General features: G+C 38.7%; 1 protein-coding gene across 7 annotated transcripts in view; it reads right to left on the bottom strand.

Annotated features, from left to right (window-relative positions):
* Window positions 1–19,759, bottom strand: part of SLC26A8 (solute carrier family 26 member 8) — an 84,636-nt gene that overhangs the window by 36,900 nt on the left and 27,977 nt on the right. For 6 of the 7 annotated variants that reach the window (XM_072833283.1, XM_072833280.1, XM_072833277.1 and 3 more), the window contains exons 4-8: window positions 18,435–18,551; window positions 16,817–16,998; window positions 11,334–11,498; window positions 10,311–10,460; window positions 5,001–5,083 (exon numbers count right to left, since the gene is read on the bottom strand). In XM_072833283.1, the coding sequence (XP_072689384.1) occupies window positions 5,001–5,083; window positions 10,311–10,460; window positions 11,334–11,498; window positions 16,817–16,998; window positions 18,435–18,551 (697 nt within the window). The remainder of the gene's footprint in view (window positions 1–5,000; window positions 5,084–10,310; window positions 10,461–11,333; window positions 11,499–16,816; window positions 16,999–18,434; window positions 18,552–19,759) is intronic. The other variant, XM_072833281.1, reaches the window with a different exon arrangement.

Genomic DNA, 19,759 nt, shown 5'->3' with positions numbered 1-19,759 from the left:
GAATTTGCTCTTTTAGAAGGTTTACATTCACAGATTTAAACATATTTTATGTGTTTGGCCAAAAAAAGTCTCAAAGTGATATATAGATTCAATGCAATCCCTATCAAAATATCAATGACCCTTTTTGCAGAAATTGAAAAGCTGATCCTAAAATTTAAATGGAATTGCAAAGGACCCCTAATAGCCAAAACCAATCCTGAAAAAGATGAATAAAGTTGGAGGGCACAGGGTTATCCATTTCAAAACTTAGTACAAAGCTATAGTAATTAAGACTGGTATATAGGGCCGCCCGGGGGGCTTGGTGGTTTAGCGCCGCCTTCCGCCCAGGGCCTGATCCTGGAGACCCGGGATCGAGTCTCGCGTCCGGCTCCCTGCATGGAGCCTGCTTCTCCCTCTGCCTGTGTCTCTGTTTCTGTTTCTGTGTTTCTCATAAATAAATAAAATCTTAAAAAAAAAAAAGACTGGTATACAGATCAATAGAATAGAATTGAGAGTCCAGAAATAAATTCAAACATTTATGGTCAATTGATTTCAGACAAGAGTGCCAAGACCATTCAATTGGTATCGAACAGTCTCATCACCAAACAGTATGGAGACAACTGGGTATTCACATGCAAAAAGATGAAATCAGAGCCTTATCTTACAACATATACAGCAATGAACTCAAAATGAATTGAAGGCCTAAAATGTAAGACCTGAAACTATAACATTCTTAAAAGAAAACATAGGGGTAAATCTTTATGACATTGAATTAGGCAATAGTTTCTTAAATGTAATACCAAAAGCTCAAATAATAAAGGAAAAAATAAATTGGATTTCATTGAAATAAAAAATCTTTGTGCTTTCAAGGATCTGTTGAGAAAGTAAAAAGATAACTTATAAGGCAGCCCGGGTGGCTCAGCGGTTTAGCACCGCCTTTGGCCCAGGGCATGATCCTGGAGACCCAGGATCGAGTCCTGCGTTTGGCTCCCTGTGTGGAGCCTGTTTCTTCTTCTGCCTGTGTCTCTGCCTCTCTCTCTGTGTCTCTCATGGATAAATAAATAAAATCTTTTTTTTTTTAAAGATAACTTATAGCATAGGAGAAAATTATATCTGAGAAGGTCTAGTATCCAGAATTCCTACAAGTCAACAACAAAAGGACAAATAACCCAACTAAAAGTAGTCTTGGGACTTAAATATTTATTTCTCTAAAAAGATATACAAATGACCAGGAAGCACTCTCATTTTAGAAGTGCCTGGGTCAAGATGCTCAACATCCTTCGCCCTCAAATGCAAATCAAAGCCAGAGTGATATATCACTTCATACTCACTAAGAGGGTAATAACAACAATAATAACAAAAAATAACAAATGTTGGTGAGTGTATGAAGAAGTTGGAACTTTGTGTGTTACTGGTGGGAATGCAAAATGGTGCAGCTGCTGTAGAAAATTTCTGGCAGCTCCTTAATAAGTTCAACATAGAATTACCATATGACTCAGCAAATCTACTCCTAAGTATAAACACCAAAGGAATGATAACAGGTACTCAAAAGAAAACCTTGCACATGAATGTTCATAGTAGCACTATGACCAAAAGTTGGAAATAACTGAAATGTCTTTCAACTGATGAATGGATTAACAAAAGGTGGTATATCCATATAATGGAATATTATTCAGCCATAAACAGGAATGATCCATGGTATAATATGGATGAATCTTGAAAACATTATGCTAAGTGAAAGAAACTGGAGTCAAAAGACCACACATTTTATGATTCTATTGCAGAATATGCACATCTCTAGAGTTAGAAAGTAGAACATGTGACTCCTGATCTTGGGGCTATGAGTTCAAGTCTCATGTGTGGTGTAAAGTTTACTTAAACTAAAACATTAGGGCGCCTGGGTGGCTCAGTTAGTCAAACATCTGCTTTCATCTTGGGTCGTGATCCCAGGGTCCTGGGATCGAGTCCTGCATTGGGGTCCCTGCTCTGTGGGGAGCCTGCTTCTCCCTCTCTCTCTGCCTGCTATTCCTTCTGCTTGCGCTCTGATTTTGTGTCTGTCAAAAAAATAAATAAAATCTTAAAAAAAAAAGTACGTTAAGTGGTAGCCAAGGGCTGTGGAAGGGGACAAATGGGATAAGGCTTCTTTTTTGAGGGTGATAAAATATTTTAAAATTAAATAGCAATGATGGCTGTACAACTTTGAGAATATACTAAAAGTGAGTGAAATGTACACTTTTTTTAAAAAAAATATTTTATTTATTTATTCATGAGAGACACAGAGACAGAGGCAGAGACACAGGCAGAGAGAGAAGCAGGCTCCATGCAGGGAGCCCAATGTGGGACTCCATCCTAGGACTCGATCTTGGGACTTCAGGGTCATGCACTGGGCCGAAGGCAGGAGCTTAACTGCTAAGCTACCCAGGCGTCCCTGAAGTGTACACTTTAAAATGGTGAATTTTATGGTATAGGAATTATATATTAATAAAGCTGTTAGTAAAACAAGATAGTAAGAGAATATTATAAATAACATTTTGCCAATATACTTGACAACTTAGATTAAATGGGAAAATTCTTTGAATCACCAAACTAACAGAGTACTCTCAAGAAGATAGATAACGTGACTTATAGAGAGTGTTTATAGAGTGAGGGCTATTAAAAATTGAATTTGTAGTTAAGAACCTTCCCCTAATGGGATGCCTGGGTGGCTCAGTGGTTAAGCATCTGCCTTTGGCTCAGGGCATGATCTTCGAGTCTCCAGATCGTGCCCCACGTCGGGCTCCCTGCATGGAGCCTGCTTCTCCCTTTGCCTGTGTCTCTGCCTCTCTCTCTCTCCTCTCTGTGTATTCTCATGAATAAATAAATAAAATCTTTAAAAAAAATAACTAACTTCCAAAATTTTGTGAAAATCCAAATTCGGTAAAATGAACAATGTATTAAATATCACTTGGAAGGATTTATTTTTTTTTTTTTTAAAGATTTTATTTATTTATTCATGAGACACACACACACACACAGAAAGAGAGGCAGAGACACAGGCAGAGGGAGAAGCAGGCTCCATGCAGGGAACCCCATGTGGGACTGGATTCCTGGAGACCCGGGAATACTCTGGGCTGAAGGCGGCGCTAAACCGCTGAGCCACCCAGGTGCCCTGGAAGAATTTTTTAAAAATAAATGTTGTGATGTGTTTATTTTTGATCCCTTATCTAATTAAATGTTATTAGTTTATGCATTTTCAATTTTATTTTCTTTAGAATAGGAACTATCCCTTTTAGCACCACAAAGTACTATCTCCTCCTGTCTTCCTATTTCTCATCATTATTATGCAGAAATCTAAATTCCTATTTTTGAATATCTTTTCTTTCACCATCTAACTATGTCTGTTTTAGTTCTCTATTTATAGTATACTTAAACTTACAAGCAATCTTTGTGTTTTCCAGGTAGTGAGCTGCATAGAAATATAACTGAATACTTAAAGGCAGATATTAAGCCTTTTGTTAAATTTCCCTTTTATGTATTTTCAAGAAGTTAGAGAAGAATGTGGCTATCGCAAAGAGGTTACAATCAATGGAATTTACTGCCCAAATCTACATTAGTAAACCTTAAGTATTTAATATGGTAACATAAACCACTGTTTTTCCTTTCTGCTGTTCTTTAACATTTAATTCTTTGTTAGCAGTTTTGGTTACAAGGAGACATGGATACAGAAAGAACTAACTTAAATTGTTCTATTTTTCTAATCTTTAGCAACCTTGAATAAACACATAACAAAACAGGTAGTTCAAACCAATACCTAAAATTAGATTTTTGAAATGTTTACCTATCTAAACCCTGAATCTTATGATAAAACATAAGCAAAAGTTGACTGTATGGTTTTTCATTCATCAATAACAGAATCATATTGAGTAAATATAATATAGTGATTATAATTATAGATTTTGGAATTAAATAGAAATAGGTTCAAAAGGAGCTCTGCCCCTAACCAACTGTGTGATCATGGGCAAGTAATTTAAATTTGGTAAACCTCAGTTTCTTCAGCCTTAAGAAGGAGTGAGGTGCAAATGAAATAAAATAATTATCACCGATCTCATTGTTGTTATTTTTTCCTGAGAGCAAAGAGTCAGTCTTATTTACCACTGCATTCCCTGGTTCCTAGGTGGTCTGCTTACATTTTTTTTTTAATTGAACAGAATTTTAAATGATTTAGTCATCATTAGATTTCATGGAAAACTTGTAGGACATGAGACTAATCTGATCTGCTATCATCAAAGTAGCCTATGTTGTATTATCTGGGAGGTGGCCAGTATCACTGACTCTGCAGTATGAACAGTATAAGGAAATGAATGATGCTCTTCAAAAGCCTTCCTGTGAGTCAAGAAACTGCAATATATTGCCTTTCTTATCTAAAGTGATTCATCTGATCAAGGTTATAGGAACTCAAATTTCCTAACAGAAGCAAGAGTGACCCAAAGTCACTGGTTAGGAATTATAATGTAAATTGTAAATTAATTGATAGAATTTAAGAGCTCCACATGCCAGACTGTTTGAAGATAGCTTTCTACTCAGAGTGATGAAATAATGTTTCTTGAGGACACTGATTCAGTCTAACTGGGTGAAGACAGAGGAACACTCATTTCCTGAGCACTGAGCTCTAGGAGAGAGGCCAGGAAAACAGAGGCATCTCTTGTTCCACACTTGGGAGTTAGTCAGATAGGTATGGAAGTTGAGAAGACCCATGATGTACCATGAAAAAACTGTGTGAATCTCTCCGGTACCCAGTTTATTTGTGTGAGAGGACTGACTCAACTATGGGAAGAGATTAAGAGGCTGACCAATGAAGAAACAAAGGGTTGTCCTAGCCTCTCTTCTTTTGGGAACCTCTATATTCTAAAATGAATTTAAGCCCACTTCCCAAATTTGTCTGTGGCCAGACTGCTGGTACAGAATAGCAGTCAGGCTATGTGGTCAGAGGCTAAGTGAGGGTAACAGAATGGGAAGAGTAATCCTGAAAAGTGGTTACTGACCTATAAGGAATCATATCAATGAGCATCTTGCTGGTTTCCGTTGCCATGGTTATCTTGTTTGCAAAAGCAGCGAAGCCAAGAATCTGTAGGGGTTAAAAAAAAAAGGTATATGATCATCTAAAAATTATAGATTGCTTCCAGGAGCAGAGGCGCTTATAGCCTTAGCAAGACAGGGATTGAAATATGTGGCAGTCCCTATGCATGAAAGTTGGAGAGAGAGGCAGGGCCTATTCAGTGGAGCAAGAAAGCAGAAATCCCCTCTGACTCTTGATTCCCTAAGCTCTTTTTATTTGTTTAATTTTTTTTAAGATTTAGTTTGAGAGAGGGAACATGATGGGGAGGGACAGAGGGAGAGGGAGAGAGAGCATCTCAAGCAGACTCCCCCTCCCCGCCCCAAGTGCAGAGCCCAGCTGAGGACTCAATCTCAGGGAGACTTTTACCTGAGCAAAACCAAAAGTTGGAAGCTTGATGGACTGAGCCACCCAGGTGCCCCCACTGAGCTCTTTTTAGCATTGTAGCCAGAATGAAAAGCAACTTCATTCTCAGCCTCTGACATAACAATGGGAACAAATGGATATCCTCCCCAACTTGAAACATCTGGACCAAATATAAAGATGTTTTCAGGTTATGGCTACATAAAAGCCTCAGTTGTAAAAGTTTTTAGATCTAGGTATACTGTACTAATATAAATAAGCCTTTGGGGATTGTTGAGATATACTGAGAATCCTATTACTGACTAACCCTCAATAGTAAATATGGAGCAGCATTCGATAGCACAAAGAAAAAGTCCTCAGCAAAGCAATGACTTGCTTTTTTATCTACCTTTTATTTACTCCTAAAATAACAAGTCTCCTTTCCATTTCAACTAGTGGGAAAATAGACAACCTAGCCAATTGTTACACCTTATAGAGACCTGACACCAAGCAAATTAAGCTAGAGACAAAAGAACTGGATGCCCAGGTATTAAAATAATTATTATGTAGCTGCTTTACCCCATTCTCCCTACTAACATATAAATCTTTTCCCAGTCTCCGCTGAGAGTTCAGATACTGAGCAGGATAGCAATTGGTTTACCTAGGATGCTGTGATCTGATGAAGACAGCTGGGAACCTTACAGGCCAGAAAAATCTGGATCATAGCTTGAGTCAGAGAAAAGTTTGGTTCTTTTTATAGTTAAAGGACAAGAAGTATGGAAACTAGCCAAGGAACCCTTTTTATTTCCAATATGAAGGTAATGCTTGCTCACAAAGGAACATAGTGAAAATATGAAAAATTAAAAAGCAGAAGGAAATCACCAAAAGACAATTATTTTGATGCTTGTTTGGTGTTTGATATACAACTTAAATAAACACATACACAAATACACATTCATATACATATATATAAATTATGAATATATAATATGTATAATTTCTTAGAGCTATAGGATTCTTTTTTGTTTTTAAAAATATTTAGGGGATCCCTGGGTGGCTCAGTGGTTTAGCCCCTGCCTTCGGCCCGGGGTGTGATCCTGGGGTCCCGGGATTGAGTCCCGCGTCGGGCTCCCTGCATGGAGCCTGCTTCTCCTTCTGCCTCTCTCTTTCTCTCTCTGTCTCTCATGAATAAATAAATAAGTAAATCTTAAAAAAATAAAAATAAAAATACTTAATTTATTTATTCATGAGAGACACAGAGAGAAAGGCAGCATAGGCAGAGGGAGAAGCAGGTTCCCCACGGGGAGTCCAATGTAGGACTCGATCCCACGACCCTGGGATCAGGACCTGTGCCAACAGCAGACGCTCAACCACTGAGCCACCCAGGTGCCCCAGAGCTATAGGATTCTTGAATTATTTGCCTGTATATTCTATCTGGATCCCAGATATTGCCTTGAAACTTCCCCTTACTATTTGACACTAGAGTGTTAAGGACAGATTGGTGGGTGTGTGTAGTTTCCTGCAGCATGTGTACACAGTACTGTCTTGGTGAGTGCTGTGAGAAGCTTTTTACACCCTAGGGCATAGCAGCTCTCATCCTCCCTCTCCCATTTCCCTCACTGCCAGGGGAAACATGCAAGTCTTTTCCCAGTTCTAAACATCTCTAATCCTTGTTACATGGCGGACAGTGATCCCAATCACTTGACTTGACATGTATTTAAGTAATGTATTGCAGGCTTTGATAACCTTTGAGTATAAATTAGGGGACAAAAAAGTTTAATTCCTAAACTGCAATAATTCAAAGTCTCCACTGACTTTTGTTGCTGGATCTGGGTTTCCTCCTCCACTTTGCTCCACGGTACACCCTATTTATAGCACTCCCCAAAGGAATGTCTTTTTTTTTTTTTTAAAGATTTTATTTATTTATTCATGAGAGGCAGAGAGAGAGACAGAGAGACAGAGAGATACAGGCAGAGGGAGAAGCAGGCTCCATGCAGGAATCCTGACATGGGACTTGATCCTGGGTCTCCAGAATCAGGCCCTGGGCTGAAGGGGGCGCTTAACTGCTGAGCCACCAGGGCTGCCCCCCAAAGGAATGTCTTAACTGTAGCTCACAAACCAATCTGTGAACCATAGTCAACCACAGCATCCTCTATACTTTTACTTCTCACCTTTCCTAATAACCCTGGTTAATGTTCATTGCCTTTGAGTTTGCTTAAAGGAATATCCCTATGATTCCTGTTGCTGTCTCTTAAGAGAGGGCTGATTTGCCACAACGTGGCTGGATTTTGAGGGCAATATGCTAAGTGAAAAAAGCCAGAGAAAGACAAATACTGTATGGTATTACTGGCATGTGGAATCTAAAAGCAAAAACAAATACAAAACAGTCAAACTTAGGGCAACAGAGAGTAGAAAAGTGGTTGCCAGGAGCTGGAAGTTGAAGGAAACAGGGAAGGTTGATCAAAATGTACAAACATTCACATTTAAGATGAATAAGTTCTGAGGATCTAATGCTACTCATGGTGACTATAGCTGATACCATTGCATTGTATAATTGAAATTTGCTAAGAGTAAAACTTAAATGTTCTCTCATACTCGTACATACACAAAAGATAAATATGTGAGGTGATGGAAGTGTTAATTACCTCGATGGGTGAATTCTTTTTCGATGTATTTGCATATGAAATCATCATGATGTATACCTTTTATGTCAATTACACCTCAATAAAGCTGAAATGAGAGAGAGAGAGAGAGAGAGAGAGAGAGAAAGAGAGAGAATATCTGTGTCACCGATGCCATCTGCTGGTGACTCCAAAGCTTCAGCTTCCCAAGATGTCAGAGCTGAGCTGGGTTCCATGAAAAGGAGAGGTTAGCCCTGACTCCACTCCCCAAACTCCATCTGTACCTGGTCCCCTGGGTTCTAGGGCACCATTACTTATGTACAGTGATTTGGGAAGTCTTTGATAAAATTAGTCTTTCAGTTTCTGCCCTTTATGAATTAATAGCTTTTCAACTACTCCAAGGAAAAAAGAATATCCATCTCCATAAGAAGTAGACAACAGTTATAAGACAGAGCTTGGTCTCAACTTCCAAAGCAATTCGTATACTCTTTTAATCGTGCAAAGTATAGACCTATATTATTTAGTATAGAATAGGTTATACTGTGGCAACATACAAATAATGAGACCTTAGTGTTATTTTTTTTTGCCCACACAGAGTCTATTGTGGGTCAGTGTCTCTTTGAGGCAACTTCTTTGCAAATAGTGCCTCAGGGATCCAGGCTAATTCCACGTGGGGACCCAGTTATTTCACCATACAGCCCTATGATTACCACAGCAGGGAGAGAAAGAACGTGGAGACTCACATGCTTTCTCCTATGCTTTGGCCCCAAAGTCACATGGTTCTGCCTAACTACAGGGAAGCTGGGAAATACAGGGCAACACATGGACATTTGGTGAAGTTGAAGCATCTCTCCAACAACAGAACACTTTTTTTTTTTTGCCTCCAACCCTAACAGAACACTTCTTAAGGGGAAATTAATTCTCATGGACATCCAAGCATTCAGTGATCCTATATAAAAAATGCTGACTTTAGGACAACCTGGGTGGCTCAGCGGTTTAGCACCGCCTTCGGCCCAGGGCCTGATCCTGAAGACCTGGGATCAGTCCCATGTCAGGCTCCCTGCATGGAGCCTGCTTCTCCCTCTGCCTGTGTCTCTGCCTCTCTCGCTCTCTTTCTGTGTCTCTCATGAATAAGTAAATAAAATCTTTTTAAAAAAATAAAAATAAAAACCTGAGCTTTATTTATGAGAATGTCTTTGTCACTGTAAAAATGTTAATTTTAACTCCAAAAGATAAGTTTTATTGGTAGATTTTTTTTTTTAAGAAAGAAGAAATGTTATTGTTAGATAGTGGTGAGCCCAGCTCTGCCACTTACAAATGACATAGATTAGGCAATCCATTTAACATCTCATCTCCTTCAATTTCTCTACTGCAGCATAGTGAGAATGAAAGGAGGCTGAATAACAGTATGATTACAACACTATTAAAATAGAAACAGGGACACCAGACTGGCTTGTTTGGTAGAGCATGCGACTCGATCTTGTGAGTTCAAGCTCCACATTGGGGTAGAGATTACTTAAAAAATAAAATCTTAAAAAAAAAAAAAAGGTAGGATCAACGTTCTATACAGAAGAAGATGGAAATTCACCAACACTGAGCATAGGCCTGTCAAATATATTTGAAGGAAGAAAACAGTAATAGCTGAAAATCCAAAATTATCAATTGTAATTGATATTACAGGTGCAGAAATTTTTTTTCTTCCATTTTTTCCTTATGTTTTTCAAAGTTGTTAGAATGAGAGGCACCTGGGTGGCTCAGCTGGTTAAGCATATGCCTTTAGCTCAGGTCATGATCCCAGAGTCCTGGGATCAAGCCCCACAGCAGGCTCCCTGCTCACTGGGAAGTTTGCTTCTCCCTCTCTCTCTGCACCTGCCCACTCTCTCTTTCTCTCTCTCTCTCTCAAAAAAAAAATTTTTGCTAGAATGAGCCTGGATTACTTTCATAAGGGGGAGTGGGACTTATTTCTGAAATAGTATGAAAGAGGAAATAGAGAAAATACTTTAAAAATAAGCATGTTTTACAAACATAAGCTATTATTTAAAAATTAAATGTATTCCAAAAAAAAATTTTTTTTTTATTGGTGTTCAGTTCCAAAAAAAAATTAAATGTATTCCACTTTGTCACAATTTAACATACATTTAAAAATTATTATTTTTATAGTCTCCTCTAATCCTTTTCCTTCCTAGGTTGCTTGCTTTCTTGTTTTTATTTTTATTTTTAAAAAGTAGGCATTTTAAATTATCTAAAGCATGAATTTGGGGCATTAAAACACCTACCAGTAAAACTTCCATGGGAAACTCAATTGGGTACCGATTGAAAGAAATTCTGATACATTTGTTGATTCTCAGCGCAACAACAGCAGTTAGAAATAGCAGGATGCTGGTAGAATTAGCTTTTGGGAGAGTTGCACAGTAGTTAACTATGTTCTGAAAGAAAACAAAATTACAGAGGCTTAGAAAGGGGTTTGATAATTGCCTATGGCTAGAAAATGACACTCTCTCTACATTAGTTCAAAAAGAAATCCCTAAGCAGTGTCTCTGGGCACAAATGTCTTTATGAGCATTACTAGCACAGTGAAGGCAAAGGGGAGGATATATATCCATATATATCTAAGTTGATAAAGAGATATCAAAAGATAATAATGCCCAGTAGGAGAGAATACACATGTTTCAGTGCAATGGAAAGAACCCAGGAGTTCTGGGCGGCCCCAGTGGTGCAGCGGCTTAGCGCCGCCTGCATCCTGAGGTGTGATCCTGGAGACCTGGGATCGAGTCCCATATTGGGCTCCCTGCATAGAGCCTGCTTCTCCCTCTGCCTGTGTCTCTGCCTCTCCCTCTCTCTGTATCTCTCATGAATAAAAAAAAATAAAAAAAAAAAGAACCCAGGAGTTCTGTTTACCAGCCTGCTCCTTTACTAATTTTCTTAAACATTGATGTTCTTTAGCATGGCTTCTATGCCATTCTTGCATTAAGGGACTATGTGGCATTTTATATTCTTTAATGTTTTAGGATACAAGTCTGCTATGAGGCATGTAATGGGAAGAATTATGATAGATTCCTGTATTTTAAAAGCCTAAATTTATGTTTGTTTAAAAAGCCTGGGCCAAATAGTTAATGCAACTGAGGACATGATCCTACTGGCATCTGCAATTAAGATCGTAAATCTAGAACAGATGCAATTATTTCTAAGACTCTCTTGACCCAGCCGCCTAGGCAGCAGTCTCTCCAGGAGGGTCCACTTCCTTTTGTAGGTGAGGGGAGGGGCACTTGTATCTCTGGGTGAGGGTAGAAATTACTTACGTAGAAGAAGGAGATGGGACCAGAGTGGAAACCGATCATAATGCCAAAGATGCAAGTCAGCTGGGACAGAATAACGTGTAGCGCCACGGCAGCCAGGTAAGCGCTGATTGCAGCCTCCGGAAGGTACGTAGCAAGGAAGCCAAAACCCAACAAGCCCATCGATAGCTGCAGGAGGTTCAGGCATAAAGAAAATCAGAGTGAAACAGAACGTCGTCAAACCCGGGACGCCTGGGTAGCTCAGCGGTTTAGCGCCGCCTGCAGCCCAGGGCGTGACCCCGGAGTCCTGGGACCGGGTTCCACGTCGGGCTCCCTGCACGGAGCCTGCTTCTCCCTCTGCCTGTGTCTGCCTCTTTCTGTCTCTTGTGAATAAATAAAATTAAAAGAAAAGAAAAGAAAAGAATGTCATCAAACCCACAGAGGCGTCGATTAGGCGCTATCCAGCAAAAAGTTGTTAGGCCCCTTTGATAACTCTTCTTTTTCTCAGCAACTGAAATTGACGATCTAAATCCTTGGCGTTGATTCAGAAGCTCCCGATAGGCACTAGACCACGCTTCTCGCTTCAGGAGCACTTGAGCGTAAGTTCTTGCTCTAGGATCTACTGATGGTATTACTCCTTTTTAAAGATCTTATTTATTTATGAGAGACACAGAAACATAGGCAGAGGGAAAAACAGGCTCCCCACGGGGAGCCCCATGTGGCACTGGATCCCAGCCTGGAATTTCCATCTGAGCCGAAGGCAGACGCTCAACCACTGAGCCACCCAGGCGTCCCTCTCTACTGACCTTATTAATGTGAGGTTAACAGTGACCCAGTGTAATCAGGACAAACTTTTGCCTTTCTGAGGGCCCTTTTGTTAGAAGCTTTGACAACCCTTTTCAGATGTTAATATCCCTGCGAGGAACGAGAAGTTCACAAAGGAAAAGATAAATTAAAAAAAACCCTGAGGAGGGATCCCTGGGTGGCTCAGCGGTTTGGCACCTGTCTTTGGTCCAGGGCGCGATCCTGCAGTCCCGGGATCGAGTCCCGCCAGGTGCTCGGCATGGAGCCTGCTTCTTCCTCTGCCCCTCTCTCTGTCTCTCTATGTCTCTCGTGAATAAATAAAATCTTAAAAAAAAAGAAAGTTAAAAACCCGGATTCCAGCTCAAACTTCTCAGCTTTTGACTAATATCTTTACTAAGAATGATTAACCTAAATTTATTTCTTCAGGGTTATATATAATAATATGTATATATTATATAACATATAAGACATAAATTATGTTTCCATATATTCAGCATATATAATAAATATAATTTGTATATTATATATACATATGTGCATGTAAAATACTATCAATGTACACATAATTACACATAAAATACTATATTACATTAAATATATAATTTATATATTTGTATAAATATATAGTTATGTTTACATATATTTATATGTTACATAAATCAATGTATTTATATATTTATGTATAAATGTATAAATTCATGAATATATATAATTAGTTATTTGTGTACTTAATATAATTTTTCCAATTATATATTTATATATAATTACATAGAACAATTCTATATTTATATATAATTACATATATTATAAATTATACATTAAATATAATGGTACAAAATAGTATTTTGTATGTACACATGCATATATAATATAAAAATTATAGACATATATTATATATATTTTTATTTTTGAAAATATTTTATTTATTTATTCATGAGAGACACAGAGAGAGAGAGGTAGAGACACAGGCAGAAGGAGAAGCAGGCTCCCTCCTGAGCAGGAAGTCCAATGCTGGGCTTGATCCCAGGACTGTGAGATTATGACCCTGAACTGAAGGCAGATGCTTAACTTACTTGAGCCACCCAGGCACCCCCCATATATAACTTCTGATTCCTCAAAAACTTAATTCCTATTAGCCTAATGTTGGCTGGAAGCCTTACCAATACAAACCAGATGATTGAAATATATTTGGTATATATATTACATACTATGTTATTATAATGAAGTAGGATAGAGAAAGGAAAATGTTATCAAGACAATAGTAAGGAAGAGAAAATACATTTACAATACTGAATTGTATTTTTAAAAATCTGCATATAAATGTTCAGATTTTTAAGGGGGTTGTTCAGGGGCCCATAATAATTGTTTCAAATATTTCTTCTACATACATTTTGAACCACATCACAATGTTATCATTTCATTTCAACCATCAAACATAATTTAGAAGGCACAAGAAGACAAGAAAAATCTATCATATTTATCTATATTTTTACTATTTCCATTGTTCTTTCTTCCTGATGTTCCAAGATCCTTTCTTTTATTACTTCCTTTCTGTTTAGAGAACTTCCATTCACCATTCTATTAGGGTAAGGTCTGCTGGTAGCAAATTGTTTTACTTTTCCCTCATCTCAGAAGGTCTTGATTTTCCTTTTATTCTTTTTTTTTCCTTTTATTCTTGAAGGATATTTTCACTGGGTATATTATTTTGGATTGACAGTTCTTTGCTGTTAGCAAACAAAATATTGTGCAACTTATGCTGGACTCTATAATTTTTGATAAGAAATCTGCTGTCATTTGAGTTGCTCACCCCTCTCACACCATAGAAAAAGTGTTTCACTGTTTTCAAGATCTTTTTGTCTTTAGTTTTCAGATGATTGGCTATAATTTGTCTTAGGGTGGATTTCTATGGATTTATCTTGTTTGAAATTTTCTCAGCTTCTTGAATCCATAGGATTATATCTTTTGCCAAATTTGGGGAGTTTTCAGCTATTACTTCAAGTAATTCAGCCCCATCTTTTTTCTCCTCTCTTTCTGGGACTCTTATGATACAAATATTAGATATTTTGTTATCACCCTACTTGTCCCTGGGGCTTTATTTTTTTCCAGTCTGTTTCCTCTCTATTGTTAAGATTAAGCAATTTCTATTGTTCTTTGAGTTCATTCATTCTTCCCTGTCTCCTCTATTCTGCTATTGAGCTCATCCTTTGAATTTTTAATTTAATTTTATTTTTATTGTACTTTTTGGTTCTAAAATTTCCATTTGCTTCTTCATATTTTCTGTTTACTTGCTGAGACTTTCTATTTTCTCACTTGTTTCAAACATGTTCATTATTGCTTGCTGAAGTATGTTTAGGATGGCTGCTTTAAAATCTTTGCCAGATAATCCTAACATCTCTGTCATCTCAATGTTGTCATCTTTTTATTGTCTTTTCTCATTCAAGTTGAGATTTTTCTGGCTCTTACTATGACAAGTAATTTTCAGTTCAATTACAAACATTTTGGGCACTATGCTATGAGACATTGGATCTTATTTAACCCTTCTGTTTTAGCTAGCTTATTTTGACAAAGTGATGGCAGGAGAGGGGCCAGGTGCCATCTCATTGCTACCTATAGTTGTAGAAGCCCAGTTCTTCCCTAAGCTTCCACCAACAGTTGAGGCAGTAAGGATTTTTCATTATTGCTGAGCAGGGGTGGGAGTTCTGGCTCTCCAGTAGTCCTCTGCTGCTATTAACTTACTTCTTCCCTTTTGGCCTCCATTGACCCAACAGAGGGGGCTGTCCTCTTCACTAGACCATGTCTGACATCACCCAATTGAGGAGTAGGAAGGGGGATCTCATTACTGCACAGTAGAAATGAAAGTCTTGACTCCCTGTTTGGCCTTCTCTGACAACATTCCAGTTTTGGGGTGGGTGGGCATCTCATTACAGGTGGGTACGGGTGAAAGTCTGGCTCCTTGATTGGCCTTGGTTGGCATGAGGGGGTTTGATACCACAGTTTTGTTTTGTTTTCCCTTGATGTTTGTCTGGAGCATAGTAGTTATTATGTAAAAGTTTTCAGCCTCACTAGCCTTTTTTGGTGCTGTGGCTATAAAGAACAGACTTCTGTTAGGGTTGTACATGTGTGTGTACATGTGCACAGGCATTAGAGTTGTGGGTTTCTGGCTTCTTCAGCATCAAGTTTGAAATAGAAGAGGCAAAAAGAAAACCCTGGAAACTCACCAGTGTGTTGTTCCTTGGGGCCTGAGATTCTGAGCTAGTTTGCTTTCTTCTCTCCACTTTTCAGCATTTTCTTATGTTTGTTTTATAAATAACATTCTAAGGTTTTTAATTGTATTTAGCAGGAGGAACAGGGAAAAGAATCTATTTTATCTTCCTGGAAATGGAATGTCTCCTCCTTTATTAGACAAACAAACAAACAAACAAACAAATAAAACCCCAAGGCTCAAAGGAGGCAAGAGAACATGCCCAGGACCTTGTAGATAATTCATAGGTTGCTAACTTACATTGCCTGTTATTTTGTCTTTTTCTAAAAGACTGGATTTTTTAACCACAGGAATTACATCTTCTTTTTTTAATTTTTGGTCTCTGTCAAAGTACCAAATTCATATTTTCTGTACCATAGTTATAACATATTGATGCTTACTATGTGACAGACTCTGGGTTGAATGCTTTACATGTATTTTCTCACTTAGTCATGAGAACCCTGCAAAACAAACATTATTATTCCCATTTTACACACAAGGAAACTGAGGCCCATAAAGGTAAAGTGATTTAAGTAGGTCATATAGCTGGTATCAGGGCTGGAGCCTGCTCACTAGGATAACCTGACTTTGCAGGCTTCCAATAAATCTATACCTAATAAAAGATGGTCCCAGGAGAGATCAGCAAAAATTAGCTAAAGAGTAGATTAATTGTGGAAAAAGAGAAAGCTAGCATATGTGACTTTAGTTCAACGATGAAGCTTCAGATGGTAGACTCTCAGAGAAAATCAAAGACACACCAAAAATAAGTTTTGATATTTTAACAAGTCATTGATATTATTGTCCTTTAGCTATGCTCCTGAAATTCTAGAAAAAGGGTTCCAGGTCTGACTCTAATGCTTACTTAACTCAAAATATAGTATGTGAACCTATGAGTGCTATTCTTGTTGAAAGAATATAAAGAGTTTTAAAAAAAAACAACACGTGAAATCATGAATAGAACTCTAGATCAGGGATCCCTGGGTGGCGCAGCAGTTTAACGCCTGCCTTTGGCCCAGGGTGCGATCCTGGAGACCCGGGATCAAATCCCACGTCGGGCTCCCAGTACATGGAGCCTGCTTCTCCCTCTGCCTGTGCTCTGCCTCTCTCTCTCTCTCTCTCTCTCTCTCTGACTACCATAAATAAATAAAATAATAATAATAATAAAAATTTTAAAAAAAGAACTCTAGACCATAGTCCCTAGGGCCCTTCTTTAGTTTTAGAGAAGAGACTGATGAGAATGTTCCATATCTAATCCCAAATCAATGGTGAATGATTTCTGAGGAGGAAAAAGTTTTATCACTGAGGAGAGCCTATCCACACATCCTGTAAGTTTTCCAAAAATAAATCATTGAAGTTTCAGATATATTACCATGGGTAACAGGAGTAACAAAAGGAAAGGGTCCCTTTGTAGCTCCTTTATTTATTTACTTCTTCTTCAGGGGTTCAGAGACTCAGATCCTACCTGAATAATCCCAGTCAGAAAAGTTGTGGATGCCACCACACTCAAGGATCTGTTATAATCCACAAGGAAGGAGGGTGCAGAAAAGTCTTCCTTGATGAAAGTTCCCAGAACCAGGTGGCCACTGTTGAATGGGTACAATCTCAGGACATTGATCATCAGAGCACTCACAAGGAAGAAGGAACCTATGAAAGATGTTGAGGCGGAAAGTGAGGTTTTAAAACCAGGGAACCCGACATATTTGACAAAAGCAAGGCATGGTCTGATGTTGTTTTGTCTTTGATCTGAATAACTTTTCTTTTTTGAAAGTGGTCCTTGGAGAAGTTAAGAATGAGTGAAGAAAAGAACTCTGGGTTCCACATGTCATGACCAATTCCCAGAATTTAGATCTTTGTGGTCCAGGTATGGGTGTATGGAGTGGGGCTCAAAGAGAAATTGGCTGGAAGTGCATAACAGGCTCAGCCACTTACCTGCTCTTAGAGATGGTGAATGAGATGATGGGGGAGGGGATAAGAAAACAAAGCTAATCAATAATAATAATAAGACAACACTTATCATTTATGAAGGATTAACTAGGTGCAAAATGACACTGAGCTAAACCTGTTTCAAACATGATTTCATTCAGTCCTCCTATCCACATAGTCACATATGGGAGCAAAGGCAAACCCTACTTTTAAATTACCTAACAGAAACAAAACTCTAGTAACCTTATTATCAGTATTTGGAAATGATTATGATGTGCCCTGGAACTTGGAAATATGCAAATATAATTGTTCTCTCAGTGTCTGAATGTAATATCAACATATAATGGGTTTTAGTAGAGACATGTGATATTGTCCTTAAAAAAGGCAGGATATCACTCTGCCTCTAGAATAATGAGAGGGTAACCAGATTGAATGCACAAACATATCTGGAGAAAGCATGTGTCAGTCAAAATGATCAGTGTTGTTTGGGTGGTCAGTTGTTCAGTAGGGAAGCCCAGAAAAAGGTACTTTACTAAGTAGATGTTGGCAATGCCAAGATTACTGAGTATTTTTGTGGTTTGATTTCTATGCCAGTTTACCTATGTGAAGAAAATGTGCTGCTTATATGACCTTCAACTAGTTTGATCCCTGTAACAGTTATTTCTGATTATAAATTAGTAGGTGGACTTTTGACTCAGGTAAGGAAAGTGCTTATCCTATGGATTTGAGTGCTTTGTTACCATGACAACATTTTCTCATTGTAGATTAATAAGCTGGCATGATGATTATAAAGTAGGCCCATGGTCTTGGGTTACTGCAGGTCCAGCTGAAAGATGGATCCACTCTAGGAATATTGGCAAAATTGCCTCTGGATCTTCTGGATTGAGGGCAGATTTCAACCAGTGGTAATTTCACCAAGAAAAGTACCAATGCTGTTTAATTCTTTTGGAAACCAGGTGGCTGGCCGAGTTGTCTGGCAGTGACCTTAATAATGGCACAGTCTCTCAAATCTGAACCCTCACCCTATGGATGGAATGTCCATTTTCTGCTTCCTTTTTTTCTACCTTAAGTATAGCTTCAGTTTGGGTTCTTAGCAATAAGGAAATGATTGAGGCAGAGACTCCATCCACCTCCTGGGGTTCCAGTGCTGGACTCACCAATGGACATTTGATGACATGATCCAAAAATGACATAAATTAATGAAGAACAGAAAGCTGCATAACAGACATTGAGAGGAGGAATCAGTTGCCTGGTCAGCAAACTAAATGTCAGGACTGAAAAACAAGATAATTTAAGTAAGAAGAGGTAGGCTGGCTTTTTAAAAAATTTAAATTCAATTAATTAATATATTATTAGTTTCAGAGGTAGAGCTCAGTGATTCATCAGTCTTTTTTTTTAAGATTTTTATTTATTTATTCATGAGAGATGCAGAGAGGGAGAAAGAGAGAGAGAGAGAGAGAGGCAGAGACACAGGCAGAGGGAGAAGCAGGCTCCATGCAGGGAGCCTGACGTGGGACTCAATCCCGGGTCTCCAGGATCACACACTGGGCTGAAGACAGCACTAAACCGCTGAGCCACCGGAGCTGCCCTCATCAGTCTTATAACACCCAGCGCTCATTACATCACATGCCGTCCTTAGTGCCCATCACCCAGTTACCCCATCCCCCACCCCCCAGTAGGCTAACTTTTAAAAGTCACTTTCAAAAATACTGTAAAGAATATTTAAAATAATGATCCCTGTGTGTAACTGACTGAGCATGGTAATAGCAGCTCTTGACACATAGCCCTCCATTAGTCCCTTTTATTACCTCCTTTAGTATGTAGCTTCTCCTACTTTACCACATGCTTTTACACCTCAGTTATAAATCACAGGCTTAAACACTTTTCACTTCAAGTTCTTCCTGCTAATCATGGAAAACAGACATCACAATAAAACTTCTGATTCCAACAGCCCAGAGGTAGTCCCATTTCACCCCTAGTCTAGTAGCAGAAGGCCCTGGGAATCCTCCAGTACTGGAAATAAAGCTGGAGAACAAGGCAAGAACCGTACTTTGCTGGCTTGATTTCCACATTGGTATGTGTTGTCTCTCTTCCATATGCCAATCATTTCAGCCTCTTTCTTCAACAACTCCTTCAATACTTACTTTCTTTTCCAAGAATACCATGAGAATTTGTAAATTTTGAAGCAAATAGATTAACATGCATGGTATCATCCTTTGATGTCTCAAACCTGCAGCTCCTGCCCTGACAGCCTATCCTTTTTTTTTTTTTTTTTTTTTTTGAGAGAAAGAGAGTGCATGTGTGCACATGCACAGGGGTGATGGGGGGATGGGAGAAGGAGAGGAAAGAGAGAATCTTGAGCAGGCTCTACAGCCAGCATGGAGCCCTATAAATGGCTCAATCTCATGATTCTGAGGTCATGACCTGAACCAAAATCAAGAGCCCAATGATCCACTGACTGAGCCACCCAGGCACTCCTGAG

This window comes from Canis lupus, chromosome 7 (genome assembly GCF_048164855.1).
Source record: "Canis lupus baileyi chromosome 7, mCanLup2.hap1, whole genome shotgun sequence".
Classification (NCBI taxonomy): domain Eukaryota; kingdom Metazoa; phylum Chordata; class Mammalia; order Carnivora; family Canidae; genus Canis; species Canis lupus.
This window is presented reverse-complemented; position numbering and strand designations above follow the sequence as displayed.